Source organism: Grus americana, chromosome 3, assembly GCF_028858705.1.
Source record: "Grus americana isolate bGruAme1 chromosome 3, bGruAme1.mat, whole genome shotgun sequence".
Taxonomy (NCBI): Eukaryota; Metazoa; Chordata; class Aves; order Gruiformes; family Gruidae; genus Grus; species Grus americana.
Window position 1 is genome coordinate 1041978 of NC_072854.1, and position 15907 is coordinate 1057884.

Consider the following 15907-nt stretch of genomic DNA (forward strand, 5'->3'; position numbering starts at 1 on the left):
CGTTCTACTCCGAGCGGGAACGGCGGGCGAGAGAGCGGGAGGGCGCGGGTAGGGGCTACGGGGCTGGAGGCGTCCCTCAGGCGGGAGGTTGGACAGCCCGGCGGGCGGAGAGGACGCGGGGCCCTTTCTGAGTGGCGGCGCGGCGGGCGGTGGCGGCGGCAGTGCGGGGCGGTGCTGGGCGCAGGCGGAGGTGTGCGGGCGGCTGGGGGGGACGGCGGGGCTGGGGGGCAGCGGGGGCGGCTGGGGGCGAGGGGTGCTACGGGGGGGCGGGGGTCGGTCCCAGGTGGGGACGGAGGGCGGTGAGCTGCGGTGTACGTGAGGGGCGGGGGTGTGTGTGGGGGTGTTGTTTCATTTTGAGGGGGGCTCTGGTGGGGGGCGTGCGGCCCTGGGAGTGCGTGCCCGAGGGGGAGCTGTCTGTGGCGTGCGTGCGGCCAGGGAGTGGGTGCGTAGTGTCTGTGGGCCGTGCGTGGGGTGAGGAGCCGGTGTGGAGTATGGGGGGGTGTGGGGTGCGGCGGGCAGGGAAGATCTGGAGAAAAAGTTCAGTCGGGTGTGGGGGGAACTCGGCACAGCTGGAGGACGAGCGGTCTTGCAGAGAGAAGGATGCCGGGGCGGAGGGCTGCTTGCTGGGCCTTCTCTGACGGGAGGAGCCTGGGTTTGGTTTGTGGGGCGCCGGCGTGGCTGGAGCAGGCTGAGGAATGGGGAGCGCTGCGTGGCGTGTCGCAGGTGCGGAGCTGTGAGGTGCCAAAGTGGAATGGGGTGGCTGGCGGCTTACGCTGGGTTTTGAGAAGCTGGAGAGAGCTGCAATACCCGAGTGGGCTGGGCTTGGGACTGCAAGTGTTTCTCTAACCCTCTAGGGAAAACGTGTGTGTTTGGGAGAGAGAACGCTGTTAGCTTGAACGCTAAAAGCCTGGCGGGATAAGGTGAATGTTGCTGTGAAGCAGCTAAAGAGCTGGAGCTGTGGGGACCGTTTTTTGCCCTTATCAATAAAAACTGCAGATGAGGATTTGTTTGTAGGGAGACCCTGTTTTGGAGTGGGCTTTGGGAAAGCTACAGAGGAAGTTTTTGGGGTAGCGGATGCTATCTTGTTCTGCTTCCCATGGGGATAGGCAGCGGAAGTTACTGAGGTTAGCATCAACAGTTAAAACGAGGGGTAGTGGCATGACACTGCGCGTGCCAAGGGGAGCGTGTCAGGAGGGTCACGCTGGCAGCGAGATCGGCTGGGCACTGGGACAATTTTCCAGTGGGGCCGTGGTGGAACAGTTATTGGGAGGGAAATTGAAAACTGCTGGCTGCTATCAGTACAGTGCTGGCTCACGGGAGATGAGTATTTATTTACAGGAACGTTTGCAGGCCACAGTCATAAGCCAGACTCCTTGTGGGTTAGATGCTGTTCAAAAAGCGTCATAGGAAGTAATTCTCTGTGCCCTTGGAGCGTCTTCTGTTTCTTTGCTGCTTTGGCTCCGTGTGAAGCAGGCAGATTGCTTACCTTGAAATTGTTCCGCGTAGACCAGATTGGATTAATATTGGTCTTTCTCAACCTCTCTAGATATCAAAATGAGTTCCATGCTGACCAGTGCCATCAGAAACCTCCCCGCTTCCTCAGCATGGGCTGCCAGGGTCTGTAAGTATCTTTAGGTTTATTAAAAGCTTAAATTGGTAGGTCTTAAAGTTCTGGTTTAAGTGTTGGGTTTGGAATGGATGCTTGTATCTGAATCTCTGTTCCATTGTCATCTCAAGGAAGAAGACAATGTGGTTTTTTATATAACTAATTCCATTGTTGCCATATTTGTCTCTTCCCACATCGGATGTGGGAGGAATCTCATGTTAACAGGAAATATGAACTGTGTCATTTCTATGAACAGACTAAACTAAATAATATCTCACAGATGTTCAGGTGCAATTGTCTTACTATGACATTATCTTATTTTTTTAACAGTTCTTACAGAAACTAGAAATGTTTTTAACATTTCAGGTTTACAGACCCTATTTTTTCCTTTCTTGTTTTTCAGTTGCTCGGTCGCTCAGCTGCTCTTCACAGCTACAAGCCGCAGGTAAAGTGCAAACACCAGGAATCTCAGTGGGTCTGTGCTATTGAAGACTGTTTTTGAAGCCACCTCCCTTTTCCAGAGTCTCATTCGACATAAATCTCAGAAACACAGACTCCCTCAGTTTGAGTGCCCCTCAGAAGTTGCAAACCAGTAAAACCAAAGGCAAAACGCTGTTTGCAGCAGAGTGCTCACCATCTCGGCGTGCCCCTCGCTCCCAGCAGCTGTGCCCAGCCCAGAGCTCGTGCCCCGTCATCACCTGATAGATTGCTATTTTTAGACTCTAAACGGAGAGGCTGAGCTTGGGGTTTATGAGCCGTCCGGGCATAGCTAGATCACTTGCCCAGAGGGGAGGGGATTGTCCCGGGCAAGGAGAAGCTTGTGGAATTAGCTCTGAAGTCCAGTGAGACCAGTAAGAGGCTCAGGTCTTGGTGGAGCTGCTGAGCACACACGGTTTACGTGGGTTTTTAGCTGTTGGCCCTTGCTGAGCGGTCGAGGGGGCGATCTGGGATTTGTTGTAGGGGACGTTGCTCAGGTGACTAATGCTCTGAGCGGCCTGGGGTTTGGAAACTGGCCTAGACAGCAGCTCCCCCTCATCCCCTTGGCTTTGGGCAGAGAGCCTTACGTAACCCAAGAACAGTGCTGGAGTTTCATCCTGCAACTCGCTTGCACACAGTATTTAGCTGGACTTAATCTGCTTTTATGAGTCTTTATCCTTTTCTGGCTGGTAAAGGGAGCTGCCCCATGCTGCTGTATGTGCTTGTTAAGATTTGCAGGCCTGATTGCATTAGGAAATTCTCATCACTCCAGAAGAGCTCTGATGGTGCCCTGTTGAATGATAACATATCAAGACGTGCTTTGTCTTGAACCTGAGGTGCTCAGACACCTTCCGGAGTAGCAGCAAGTTACCCACAAGAACAATGTGCACTCCTTGCTACTGCTTTCCTACGGGAGTGCAAGTTAGTCAACTTCTTGAACTATTTTTTGATTTACCTTGAATTTTCTCACCTTTACTGTGCAGTAAGAGCACATACATAGGCAGTTACTGTGGAAGGCAGGTTGCTGTTTGCAGTCCTTGCTGCTCCCCAGGTGAGAGACCGTGTGAGATCTTGCTCAGGCTTTGAATTTCTTTGCTGCATTCATGTTCTAAGCTGTGCAGCAGTTCTGGAGGTGTTTCTTCCTGCAGCGTTCTTGTCAGTTGGTAGCGGAGACTGGGAATTATGTGCCTTTATTCTCAGCTGTGCTGTTGCCTCAGTGGAGCTGTAGGTGAATCTCTGCTGATGGGCGAAGCACTGACTTGTTAAATCATTTTTCACAGGTCACATAATTAACCAGACAGAGAGAAGATTGCAGTCCAGGTGTCCTACCTACTCTGCTTTTGACTTACACACCAAAAGAGAACAATGTCCCTATTTTACTAGTAGTTTGAACAGAATCTTACTTTAAGTTTGCTGGTATTCCTGTTAATAGTCACTTCTCTCTTAGCAGTCCAGCCTAAGAGTAAGAAGACCTTAGCCAAAAGTGGCGTGAAGAATATCGTTGTGGTAGAGGGAGTCCGTATTCCATTTTTGCAGTCTGGCACCTCGTAAGTATAAAATAACAGGAAAATACATGCTGACTTGGTTAACAGTAGACTCTTTCTGTGAAAAAAGTTGGCTTGTTCATTTTAATGTAGTTACTCTAATGCCTGAAAGTACTGAGATGGCGATGAGTTAGACTGCTGCAGTTATTCCAGCTCACCTCGTGAAAAAACGTGTTTTGAAGAAGATTGCCCATGTATGTGAATTCTGAGAAGAATGAGGATTTATGCTGCATGTCTAGAGGAAACTGTCGGTGGATCTATAGCACACAGAGCAAAGTGTTTCACAAAACTAGCAGGACAGGTGCAGAGAACCTGCTGTAGTCTCCTCTTGCTAGCACCAAATTCGCAGCTGAATTAGGACCAGACCTAACTCTTGGGATGGGTAGGGGATTTCTTTATCCTGTTACTGCTTCTTTTCACCGGTTTTAGTACAGCGGTTGTGTACCTGTACACAGATAGTCTTCACAACCTGGGGTATGGAATATTTTATTATAAATGCAGTGGAGCGTTTCTGGTATGTCAGCAGTTCTTTGCTGCACACGTGCCCTTACAGTGCTGAAGTAGAACATCTGTATCGGTTTCTGACACTCCTAATTCTGCCTCCGTTCTTTAACTTCCAGGTACGCAGATCTTATGCCACACGACTTAGCAAGAGCGGCACTGCAGTAAGTAATTTGAATAGAAGGGCCCAGAAAACTCGTTGAACTGCTGAGGTCTCAGTGTGAGCATGGTGGATTCAACAGATTTGAAAGCCAAGGCTCTAGCTTTGTCTCTGAACAATATGATCCAGGTGCTTCGTTTTTCATGGTCCACCACCACCTTAGTAGGTGGCTTAAGCAGTAGGGTTTACAACAGGCTTGTGTTAAAGTGTTTTGTTATGAAGAGATGGCACTGTTGTCCTGCTTGACAAATTTTAGTTAATTTGAATTCTGATTGTAGTTCTCTCAGTACAGAGATCGTAGCTACTGTTGAGATGTGCTTACAATTCAGGGGAAAAACAGTCTGGGCAATGCAGAGAAAACTACGTGGCAGCAAGAATAACAAAGCTAATTCTGTCATCTTGCCTGTCCCCTCCATTCTACAGTGATCTGACAAAACCTGTAGGTCATTAGCAGTGGGTTTGTTTTGTTAAGCAGCAGGGCAAAGTGCTGTTGAAAAGAGAGAAGGCTTTTTCGGGATGGAAAGGAGATTTGAAGGCGTGAGAAGAGATTGTGAGGTTGGGTATGGTCATGCCAAATCTGAATGCTGTGTTTAGCCACGGCAGGCTGATTTGGTTGACAGGCAGTGTGTTAGTTGTGCGTGAGGGCTGTGTCCTGGACGTTGAGGGGCTTTTAGTGTGCTGCGGAAGAGAAGTTACTGATCGAGGTGCCTTTACTTTCATTTTTATTTGGTGCTTTGTAGTGCATGACGCTACATTTGAATCCCCATGGCCTTAAATCACTGTGTGCTGTGGGATTTGCTGCGTTGGCGTTTGCCAAGATGTTCTGGCAAATTGTGCAGTATGTTTTGTAATGAACTGTGAAAATGCACTGCTTATTTTCTGTGTGTCTTTATTGAAGTTCTACATGTTCTTGTGCCAAAGGTGATAGGCTTTGTTATCTCTTAAGGCCCTCTTCCTTTAGTTTTGATGTCAGAATACTCCAAATTGGGGAAGATGCTAACAGCCACTTCTGAGTGTGGGGAGGGTGTAGAGTAGCTGGTTTCATTAAATTACATAATCATTTATAGTGATTATTATCGCTGTGATTATTTGCAGTCTGTAGTCAATTACACTTTTCATTAAGTACACATGCAGACAAGATTTCTTCTGAACTAGGGCCAGAAGATGTGGCTCCATCACTGCCTTGTTCTCCAGCCAAGCTGGTGGAAAAAGGGTGTTTGAGGACTGTGTAAGGTTATTGCTGGCATGGTGCAAATTAATTTTGTTTGTTTTGATCTTCTCCTTAGGGGGTTGCTGAACCGGACCAGTGTCCCAAGGGATGTTGTTGATTACATTGTTTATGGCACAGTTATCCAGGAGGTGAAAACGAGTAATGTTGCCAGAGAGGTGGGTTACGTGCAGCGTTTCCCCTGTGGGTCTGATTTCTGCAACTAGTATGAAGGTGACAAACCCTTCAAAAAAGATTTCCAGTGTTACGGTTCGTTTAAATGTTATTTGGGAGTATGGACTCGCTGGGCAGTATTGTCTGTCAAATAACTGTATGGCACTCTGCCTCCTGTTGAAATCTGCCATCTGAGTGCGTTTTGATGCTGTGCAGCCTCTGCTTGATTCTTCCCTGAAAGGGAAGCTTTTGTTAAAGATTGCTGATCACTCAGCTCTTAACTACCAGTTGGACTCAAGTGTTGGCTGGTCCAAAGTACCAGAGAGGACCAGAGCATACTGTGATAGATCAAATACTGTGGTATTTATTTATTTTAGTTGGCTGATCAGATGCCAATGAATGATTTGAAATGGCGTAGCTTAGCTGCCCTTTTTTTTCTGGCAGTCAGAAAACACAATTGGCATATTATACACGGAAAGAAGCTGGTCCGCTGAAGTAATGTTACAGAGGCGGCATGTGATTTTCTGTAACCTGGAGTCTCTGCTGTTGTTCTCTGCAACTGGACTAAAACATGACGTAACCTGGGTTGGAAGGACTTTGGAGGTTCCGAGGCTCTCCTGTTCCATCAGTGGTTTTAGCCTTGTGTATGCAAATACTTGCTTTGGTCACGTGCCAGTCAGATGAGGCTGCGGTGTAATTTTAACTTGGGAACAACTGCTGAACTTTAAACTAGTTGGCCACGTCTCAACTAGGGAAGGTCTTGCTGTGAGCAGTTCTCCTGTGACGGGAGGCCGCGTTCTCAGATGGGTCAAACGAGACGCCGCTTTCTGAACTACAGGAAATATTTTCTGCTCTCTCTAAAGCAAGTCACGGTGCCTTGTACTGATGGGTCTAAATAATTCCTTTCACGTGTTGCCTTTGCAAATAAGGTGAAGCAAAGATGATGCCAAGTAGCTGGAAGTTCTTTTGAAATTGTGAGGTGTGTGATTAGTCTGGCCCTTATTAACGGGGGGCCAGTGACTGTCCACATAACGGTGTTGAGAGCCCTGGCAGCTGGGCAGCTGCCGTCTCCTCCTGTTCCCAGAGTCCTGGGAAGGGAAGAGCTGCTGCAGTAATTAGCCAAATGAAAACTTGACGTACTTGTTTTCAGCTTAGTCTGCAGAGGTGTGTTGCTGGGCAGAAGGTAGCTCTGACCCTGTGGAGCAAAAGGTGTCGGTTTTAACAGTCATTCTTTGTTGCTCATAGGCTGCCTTGGGAGCGGGTTTCTCTGACAAAACTCCAGCCCATACAGTCACCATGGCTTGCATTTCTTCAAACCAGGCTATGACCACAGGTATGTGGCTGGAAGAACAAGATGTGGGTTTGAGACCAAGCTTAGCAACTCCCCTACATCCCTCGTCTAACTCGCACTGCTTAGTGAATAGAAGTAAGCATCTGAAGAAATCCTGGAACAGAAGGGAATTTTTGAACCAACAAAATACAACATGAGTAGTGTTTGCTGTAGACCTGCCAGCAGCTGGACACCATTTGCATTCAGCGATAGTCTCTGCTCAGTGTCCGTGTTAGCCTGGGAGGTAAAGACTACATCATGATAAGGAAGTTGCTGCTTTTCAGGCTACTTTGGTCTTTGACTTAACCTAAACAGAGGAGGGGAAAGAAAAAAAAAAAGGATACCCGGTTACTGTCTCAAATTGCTGGGGATATTCTTCTCCCAACTGCTACGTGTGACAAAGAGAAGTGGAAGCAAAGTTGCAAAACTAGTATGATTCAGAAAATGTCTGTTCAACCTGCTCAGTCTCTGTTAAGCACATGTTGTATAAAGCCAGAGGCTGGAGAAGGAAATAAAACGTAGTAGTGTCCAAGGCAGTAATGGGCAGTAAGTGTCGCTTCTCCCTGCAGCTCATGGGAAGCTCTGTCTCGTTCCGCAGGCGTGGGTATGATTGCGGCTGGACAGTGCGACGTCGTCGTAGCAGGGGGTGTGGAGTTAATGTCAGACGTTCCCATTCGTCACAGTAGGAAGATGAGGAAGACTATGCTGACTCTTAACCGAGCCAAGACCTTGGGCCAAAAGCTCTCCCTGATTTCCAAAATCCGCCCTGACTACTTTGCTCCAGAGGTAATTTTTTTTCAGGCATTTAGATATTTAAGTTAAAACTGTTGTATAAGGAGGTGTAAAACAAGATGGCTTAGGAAACTTTTGTAGCCTCAATGGAGAAGATTTAAAAAGGGAGAGCTGGCTGCCTGTGGCTCGCTTTTATTGGATCCCTGTCCCGTGCTTCTGGTTAAAACTGCAGTTGATTAATGCATCTCGTAGCATTCATGACTGCTTTGTTTTCTTACATGTTGGGCTTCAGTAAACCTAACTTATTTCAAAACCTCCCTCTCCTTCTGCAACTCCTAGACAAACTGTGCTGGAAGCGACAAAGTAGAAGCTTTTTTCCCATCTTCTGCAAGGGTCTAAAGGGTCAGAAGAATTTTTGTTTCTTAAATCGTAGAAGTAACATGCTTAATGTCAGAGAGAAACCTCCTCCTCAGTGTGTTAATGTAATTGTTTGATTAACTCATCTTAAATATGCCTTATGATTACTGCTCCTGGCCAAGCCCTGCCAGGTGCTGAACGTGTTCGGCTCCTATTGTTTGGACCCCAGTGAGAATCGGCAGTCTGCTGGTTAATGTCTGGACTCTGCTGTAGAGGGAGGCACTCTTCTGTCTCTGAGGTCACGATGGATTACGACATGGTGGAGATGGGAAGGAAAAACACTTCCCTCCTTACCACCGCCAGCTCCTCACAAGGAAGCGGTGTGTGTCTGTGCCTCTGCTGGCTGCCTTGAGCAGGACCGCAGGGAAGCATAGTGTACGTACAGCAGAGATGAGATCCGAAGTCCAAATAAGATAAGGAAAATTGCAGACTTAAATGCATGCAGGGATTTCCTGTGTGCTGCTGGAAGGATAAAAGCAAAGCTGAACACACCTGCTGTCTCTGGTTTTGCTCGAGGAGGTATTTGACAAGGAGTTTTCAGGTCCCAGGACGTGGTGTTTCACCTTGGCCCAAAAAGTCCAGTGACCCTTCCTAGGAGATTCCTTGTTAAATGCACAAGGCAGCTGCTCTTTGCATGTGCAAATGCAATACATTTCTTGAACCCTTGGAGTAAGCAGCAGTCTGGACCTCATTTTTATCCATTTTTCTCTAAAATCTTTGAAAGCGATGGTTCCTCTACTGTGTTTGACCAAGTCACTTCCAGTACGGTTAACCATGTGTTAATTGCACAGCTCTACTATTAACTGTTCTGCTTAATAAACGGAAGGGTCTCACTGACTGACTGTGCCGGGCTTAACCGGCTTCTGAACGTTATGTGACTGCCCAGGGACAGGAGATTGTGTGTGCTGACTTTATTTTTCTGCTTTGTTAGCTCCCAGCTGTGGCAGAGTTCTCCACCAGTGAGACCATGGGGCACTCTGCCGATCGTTTGGCTGCTGCCTTTGCCGTTTCCCGTTTGGAGCAAGATGAGTATGCCCTCCGTTCCCACACGCTAGCCAAGAAAGCCCAGGATGGAGGTTTGCTATTCGATGTGGTACCCTTCAAAGTGCCAGGTAAAAGTGCAGCATTTCATTGCTAGCATGCACTAGTTCAATAAAGAAATAGGGTCAGATTCATAATGTTCTGCGTACCTGATACGGATTTTAACTCTTCGATATGCTGTCTGTTTCTCCCTGGAAAACAGATGTAGGAGCATGTTTCTAAACATGCATATCTAAATATATAAACATATCCATAGCTATATTTTGTCAAACCCCCTCGTATCTGTGCTAATGTGACGATAGAGCAAGGAAAATCAGAACGGTTGGACCAGGGATCCCCCTGCTCTTTCAGCCAGACGAGAGAACCTGTCTTTATACCCCAAGATATTCACAACAAACAGAAAGCCTATAAAATCCAATAAATAATATTTATAAATAATAAATCAGGAGCTGCATAGGAAGAGCTGAAACGTGATCTGCTTGGTAGACTCCAGTTCATCAGAACTCACAGTCATTGCTCAGATATGAAACAGTTGGGAGAGAAACTCTAAGCCGTCCTTTCCACCGCCTGATTCCTACATCAGCCAGCGAGCACGCTTTGGTGTGATACCGATTCACTTGGGGCACTTTTACGCTGTAGTTTTGTTTCCTAGAGAGACCTTACTTTTGTAGATCCATGGTTACATGTGGTCTTTATACTAAAATTGGTTCTTTTTGTTAACTGGTTTATTTAAGCAGTTGGTATAGTTGAAGTAGCATATATTTGGTTCTTCCCAGTGCTCTTACTTCCTCAAAACTTGGCACATAGATTCATTTAGGCCCAGTTCTCCAATTTAGGCTTTATAATCTGAATTTAAATTCTTTTATCAACTGGGTTTTCCGTGTGGTATTTTTTTCTTACAGTAAATAGATTGCAGTCTTCAGAGAGAAAGTAATGTAGCTTCAATTTTTAAGTGCTATTTTTTAGCCACGTTAAATATCCTGATACCATGAATGGATTTTCTCTTTTTTTCCTCCTCCTGCTTATCATAAAAAGCACAGTTTTCAGATTTATTTTTTCTCCCCCCCCCGGATTCCTGATGTGCAAATTCATGCATGTTGTTGACTTTCATAGTTTAAATATGCTTTTTTCATCAACAGGCAAGGATACAGTTACCAAAGATAACGGGATCCGTCCTTCCTCAATGGAACAGATGGGGAAGCTGAAGCCGGCTTTTGTCAAGCCATACGGAACTGTCACGGCTGCCAACTCCTCCTTCCTGGTAATGCGTGCTCCCATCGCTATGAGCTGGGGGGGGAAACTGCCTGGTTCACCCTCTGCCTCCTGTAGGCATGTAGATCAAGCTGGTGTAATCTGTGGGAATGAGTTGTCTCCTGGGTGGTATCATGTGCTTTCAGGTTTTTCAAGGGTAACTGGGAGCTCTGTTATAATCTGGTGAACTTGGGTACTGTTTCATTTTCACATCTGTAACTAAACCCCTGAAGTTTTGGCCTGTCTTACCTGTTGTGCTCTTCTGTACCTGCCCCTTGAAGAGTGAGAGGTTGAGCATTCAAAGGCACATGTGGAAATTCTGTCCCAGAATGGGAAGCTAGTAGTTTTTGTCTAAATTTGTCACTTTAAGATAAAGAGCACATCTATGATGAGGTCTCTTCTGCATACGCTCGTTTTTCTCTCTCTCTGGTGCTTTTAAAGGAAGCTCTTGTAGGTGCTGAAGACTAAGGTAGTTGTGTAAATTAGGTGAGGTGTGTCTGAGCCGCAGTTCCTGAGACTCAGTAGAAGGTGACTGCCGCTGAAAGTCTCCCGCAGAGGGCTCCAGGTGACGTCTTGTTCCTGCACGCAGCCCTGACAGATTCTTGTGTGCTTAAAAGACTGTTTCACAGTTTGTCATCAGCACCTCAAAGGAAGCAAGAAACTACTGCTGGGGCTCTTTGAGCGGGAATGCTGTTTGCTCCTTGGCATTCTTGGGGACTTGCAAAAGCCTTGGTGTTAGGAAGAGTTGAAACTCCGTTGGAGTGCTCTCTGCTGCAGGTCTGTAGGCCAGCTTGGCCTATATCACCCCAAAAATGAGTGGTCATGTGTCAAAGCCACGATGTTCATTTTTGCCACGTGGTGAGCCCGTGGCTTGTGTCATCCCCGCATTGTACTGCAGTGTTGGGATGGAGCTGAGCGGACAGGTGTGAGTGTTCAGGGTAACCAGCGTGTCCTCAGGACTGGCAGGGCGGTTAGGCACCTCTGTCCTCTGAAACCAGGGGCAGCTCCGGGTCTGAACCATAAGGAAGCGCTTCAGCAATGCGTGTGCTAACATCATTTGGAGATCATCCATCCATCTGGCCGCTCAATCGTGCAGACCTGCTCTTTGTCCCATATTGTAGGGGGATATCATCAAATCACAGAATGGTTTGGGTTGGAAGGGACCTTAAAGCTCAGCAGCAGCAGCAGCAAACTTGCTGAGGGTGCATTCGATCCCGCTGTCCATGTCACCAACGTGTCCTGGAAGCTCTGGTTCTACCCGGTCCCCTCCTGCCAGCTGCTGTGCTGGAGGGCTGTCAGGCTCGTTCTGTGCGCAGGGCGCGCTTGCTCTTCGGGCAGTGCCCGCCCTCACTGCTTTGTCTGCCCGTTTCAGACAGACGGGGCCTCGGCGATGCTGCTCATGTCTGAGGAGAAGGCTCTGGCGATGGGATACAAACCGAAGGCCTACCTAAGGTAAAAAGGGACTGCACTGCGTGGCCTCTGAAGTCTGCTCTTGCTTCCTTCTCCTCTTTCTGTTACTAATAGCGTTTCTCCTGTGCAGGGACTTTGTGTACGTGTCCCAGGATCCAAAGGACCAGCTGCTGCTGGGGTAGGTGATGATGGTTGAGAGCATCCCCTAACAGTCTGTGCTAGCACAACAGCCTTGACCTGCCGTTACATCTTTGTTTTTTGTGAAGTATCTCATGAGATATTACATCTGTTCAGGCTTTCTTGCAAAGGCGTGAGAGCCCGTGTGTGAGGTGGGACTTGGCAGGGGGAGGTGGCTAACGTGGGAGAGCAGCTGTGGCAGAAATACTCACCCTGATTTGCTGGGGGGCATTGCAGCGTGTTGGTACTACCTGTAGTTACCTGGGGTTGTGTTTCGGTTGGAGCGGGACAGGCAGGGAGCTGTGCCACAAACCCTGGAGAGAAGGGATGTAACATGGGTTGCTGTGGAAAAAGGGGACGGTGATGTGAGGAAACATTTTCATGCAAGGCTTCTGTTTCTTAACTCTTCCTTCAGTCCAACTTACGCTACTCCCAAAGTGCTGGAGAAGGCTGGGCTAACCATGGCTGATATCGATGTGTTTGAATTCCACGAAGCCTTTGCTGTAAGTACTCTGAGTGCTACAGTGCCTTTCTGTAGATGTCTGTTTTCGTGTTGGTGAAAGTTCTCGTTACGACCTTTGCTAAATGTAGATAGGTGTAGCTCTACATTTATGTCTATTTTAAATATATAACATTTTTATATTGATACAGTCCACGCTAACAGTGATTTATACTGCCTGAAGTCACCAAGGGAATGCAGATGATTCTAAAATAATATGTAAAAAAAAAAATTTTACTTCCCCAAGACCCTTGTATGATAGAAACCACGCTTGCTCGTCATCTACTGACTGAGTTGAGGATATGTGCTGCTGTGGTGAGGTGTTAATTGGACAACATCTCGTTCTAGCTAAGGTTGAGCTAATGTTGATTTAAGAGGCTGATGCTGTAAAATGCTTTTTTCAGTTGGCTGCATGAGCTTTGTGGCTGTAGCTAATCTCAAGCTATCTCCTGTTCGCTAGCCCTGTGCGTAGGCTTTCCTTGATGTCTGCCGTTATCCTTGTTAACGTTGCTCCTCCTTTGCAGGGGCAGATTCTGGCTAACCTGAAAGCTATGGATTCAGACTGGTTTGCACAAAACTACATGGGCAGAAAGTCAAAGGTAAGACACGGCCAGGATGCTTTTGTCTTTAGTTTTAACTTCAGGACTGATTGAATTCCATGTTGCAGCGGGGCTGCAAAGCAGGGCTCTTGTTATGTTCAGTGAGGAAAAGCAATGCTTCTTGAACTCTGGGTTAGCAAATCCCAGCAGGAGCGGTTTCTTTGGGAACGATGGCATTCCCGTTGTCAGCAGGAGGTGGAGATGTAGAGCCATAATAATAATTGTTGGAGAGGAGGGAATTAAAAGCAGTCCTTCCGCACGCCTCCTAGCAGCACGGGGTGTTCCTGTCTGGCTGCAGGGGAAGCAGTGAAGCCTTTGGCGCAGTTTTGTGCTGTCATCAGGCACTGGTACATGCTGAAGAACGCTTTGTGGTGGTCGGGGCTGGCCACGTAGGTTTGGTGTTGTGGTGAGGCCAGTCCCCTTCCAGGCAGGTGACTGTGTGTCCCCCTCTGTGTGTTTGCTGGCGATCCCAAACTGGGAGGAGAGGCCGACAGAGCAGGAGGCTGCGCTGCCGTTCAGCGAGACCTGGACAGGCTGGAGAGTTGGGCGGAGAGGAACCCAATGGAATTCAACAAGGGCAAGTGTAGGGTCCTGCACCCAGGGAGGAATAACCCCAGCACCAGGACAGGGTGGGGGTGACCTGCTGGGAAGCAGCGCTGCGGAGAAGGGCCTGGACGTCCTGGTGGACACCAAGCTCTCCATGACCAGCGGTGTGCCCTCGTGGCCAAGGCGGCCAACGGTGTCCTGGGGTGCATGGAGAAGAGCGTGGCCAGCAGGTCGAGGGAGGTTCTCCTCCCCCTCTGCTCTGCTCTGCCCTGGTGAGGCCACATCTGGAGTTCTGTGTCCAGTGCTGGGCTCCCCAGTTCCAGACAGACTGGGAACTACTGGGGAGAGTCCAGCGGAGGGCTGCGAGGATGAGGAGGGGCCTGGAGCATCTCTGGTGTGAGGAGAGGCTGCGAGAGCTGGGGCTGGTTAGCCTGGAGAAGAGAAGGCTGAGAGGGGATCTGATCCACACTTATCAATAGCTAAAGGGTGGGGGTCAAGAGGACGGGGCCAGACTCTTCTCAGTGGTGCCCAGTGACAGGACAAGGGGCAACGGGCACAAACTGGAACACGGGAAGTTCCATCTGAACATGAGGAAAAACTTCTTCACTGTGAGGGTGACCGAGCCCTGGGACAGGCTGCCCAGAGAGGTTGTGGAGTCTCCTTCTCTGGAGAGATTCAAAACCCGCCTGGACGTGATCCTGTGCGACCTGCTCTGGGTGATCCTGCTCTAGCAGGGGGTTGGACGAGATGATCTCCAGAGGTCCCTTCCAACCCCTACCAATCTGTGAAATCTGTGTTCTTGCAGGTTGGAGCCCCTCCTCTGGAGAAGTTCAATACCTGGGGTGGTTCCCTGTCACTGGGACATCCTTTCGGTGCCACTGGCTGCCGTCTAGTAATTACGGCTGCCCATAGACTGAAGAAGGAGGGAGGACAATATGGCCTGGTTGCTGCTTGTGCTGCAGGAGGGCAGGTAATGATGCGGTATGGTCTGGCACTCTTCCCTCTCAAGAGGAGCAGTAATCGCATTCCTGCTCCTGTTGGTACTGTGAAATCCCGTCCGGTTACACCAGGTACCTTTTATTTTAGGACGGTTGGGAGATGGGCATCTCCCATTGAGCGGATGTTTAATATTAGTCCTTTCGGTGACCGCTCGCTCTCTCTCCTTTCAGGGGCACGCGATGATAGTGGAGCTTTACCCTCAGTAACGGGACAAGGGACTGCTGAGTGGACATTCACGTGTCCTGCGCCTGGCAATGCCATTTCAATGCACTAATAAAAACATACATACAGCCTTCTCAGAAAGGAGTTTTGGTGGCCTTTGTAAATACCTTTTAGCTACTCAGAGGATAATTTTCAACTAATGAAAGCGCTCTAAGAAATATTCCACTTCCAGGAGAGAAAAGTTAACGTGGCTCTTAGTCTCTCCAGGGTCCTTGTAACTCTTCAATAAGCAAGATTTCTCCTCCCGGAGAAGAAGAATGATTCCAAGGCTGTGTAAGGAGAATTATGTTTGGAGATAAGGACAAGGTAGTGTACTGGAGGTCGGAGGGCTGAGGTGTGAGTTAGGTGTGACAACTGGTCTCAGAAACGGGTCCAAACCAAGTTGGTCGACCTGCTTTGGAAGGAGGAGGTTTGCTGCACGGTGTCCAGACGGCATAGGAATTAGCAAATTGCTTCTGACAAGTAAGTGTCACTGACGTTAGTCACAATAAATCAGGAAACAAAAATAATAGTCTGGCTTTTTTTCTTTCCCTCCCCTGGCCTGAAATATGTTGGGGATGGTTTCTGTGGCATTTGTCGTGGGGGCTGTGTGCTCTGAGGTGTCTGCTCTCTGAAATGGGAGAGAGCTGCTCTGGAATCTGCCCAGAACCCACCTTGAGCTCCAGAGCCTGAATCAATCATCAAAATCCACGCTGTTGCGACTGTTTTGGTAACTCCTGCTACTCTCTGGCACCTTGATTACAGACTTTTGGTGCCTGGCATTTTGAAAATTGAGGAATAGGGGCAGCATAATGCTTGGTACACTTCAGGGGGGCAGACCGGGAGTCTTTCTCCCAACATTTTGAGCAGATGAGAGAGTTCTTGCCCTTTTGGTCAGGGTTCTGGGAATTTTCTTCACTTGTCTTGCACAACATCCTTGCAAAGTGGAGAAACGTGGATTTGAGGGATGGACAACTTGGTGGGTGAGGAATTGGTTGGATGGTCGCATCCAGAGGGTAGTGGTCAATGGCTCAAT

General features: G+C 48.3%; 1 protein-coding gene across 5 annotated transcripts; it reads left to right on the forward strand.

Moving 5' to 3' along the window:
- Positions 1 to 125: 125 nt before the first annotated feature.
- Positions 126 to 15398, forward strand: HADHB (hydroxyacyl-CoA dehydrogenase trifunctional multienzyme complex subunit beta). 5 transcript variants are annotated; one of them, XM_054821221.1, is made up of 16 exons: positions 126 to 190; positions 1547 to 1621; positions 2010 to 2051; positions 3531 to 3630; positions 4248 to 4292; positions 5575 to 5674; positions 6915 to 7002; positions 7598 to 7785; positions 9080 to 9260; positions 10329 to 10450; positions 11813 to 11892; positions 11981 to 12028; positions 12443 to 12530; positions 13051 to 13125; positions 14477 to 14641; positions 14841 to 15398. In XM_054821221.1, exons 2-16 carry the CDS (start codon positions 1555 to 1557, stop codon positions 14874 to 14876), a joined length of 1425 nt encoding a protein of 474 aa, XP_054677196.1. In that variant the 5' UTR covers positions 126 to 190; positions 1547 to 1554; the 3' UTR covers positions 14877 to 15398. The 5 variants fall into 5 exon arrangements, with proteins under 5 accessions (XP_054677196.1, XP_054677197.1, XP_054677200.1 ...); XM_054821222.1 differs by having other exon boundaries at positions 3534 to 3630; XM_054821225.1 differs by lacking the exon at positions 4248 to 4292.
- The last annotated feature ends 509 nt before the right edge of the window (positions 15399 to 15907 follow it).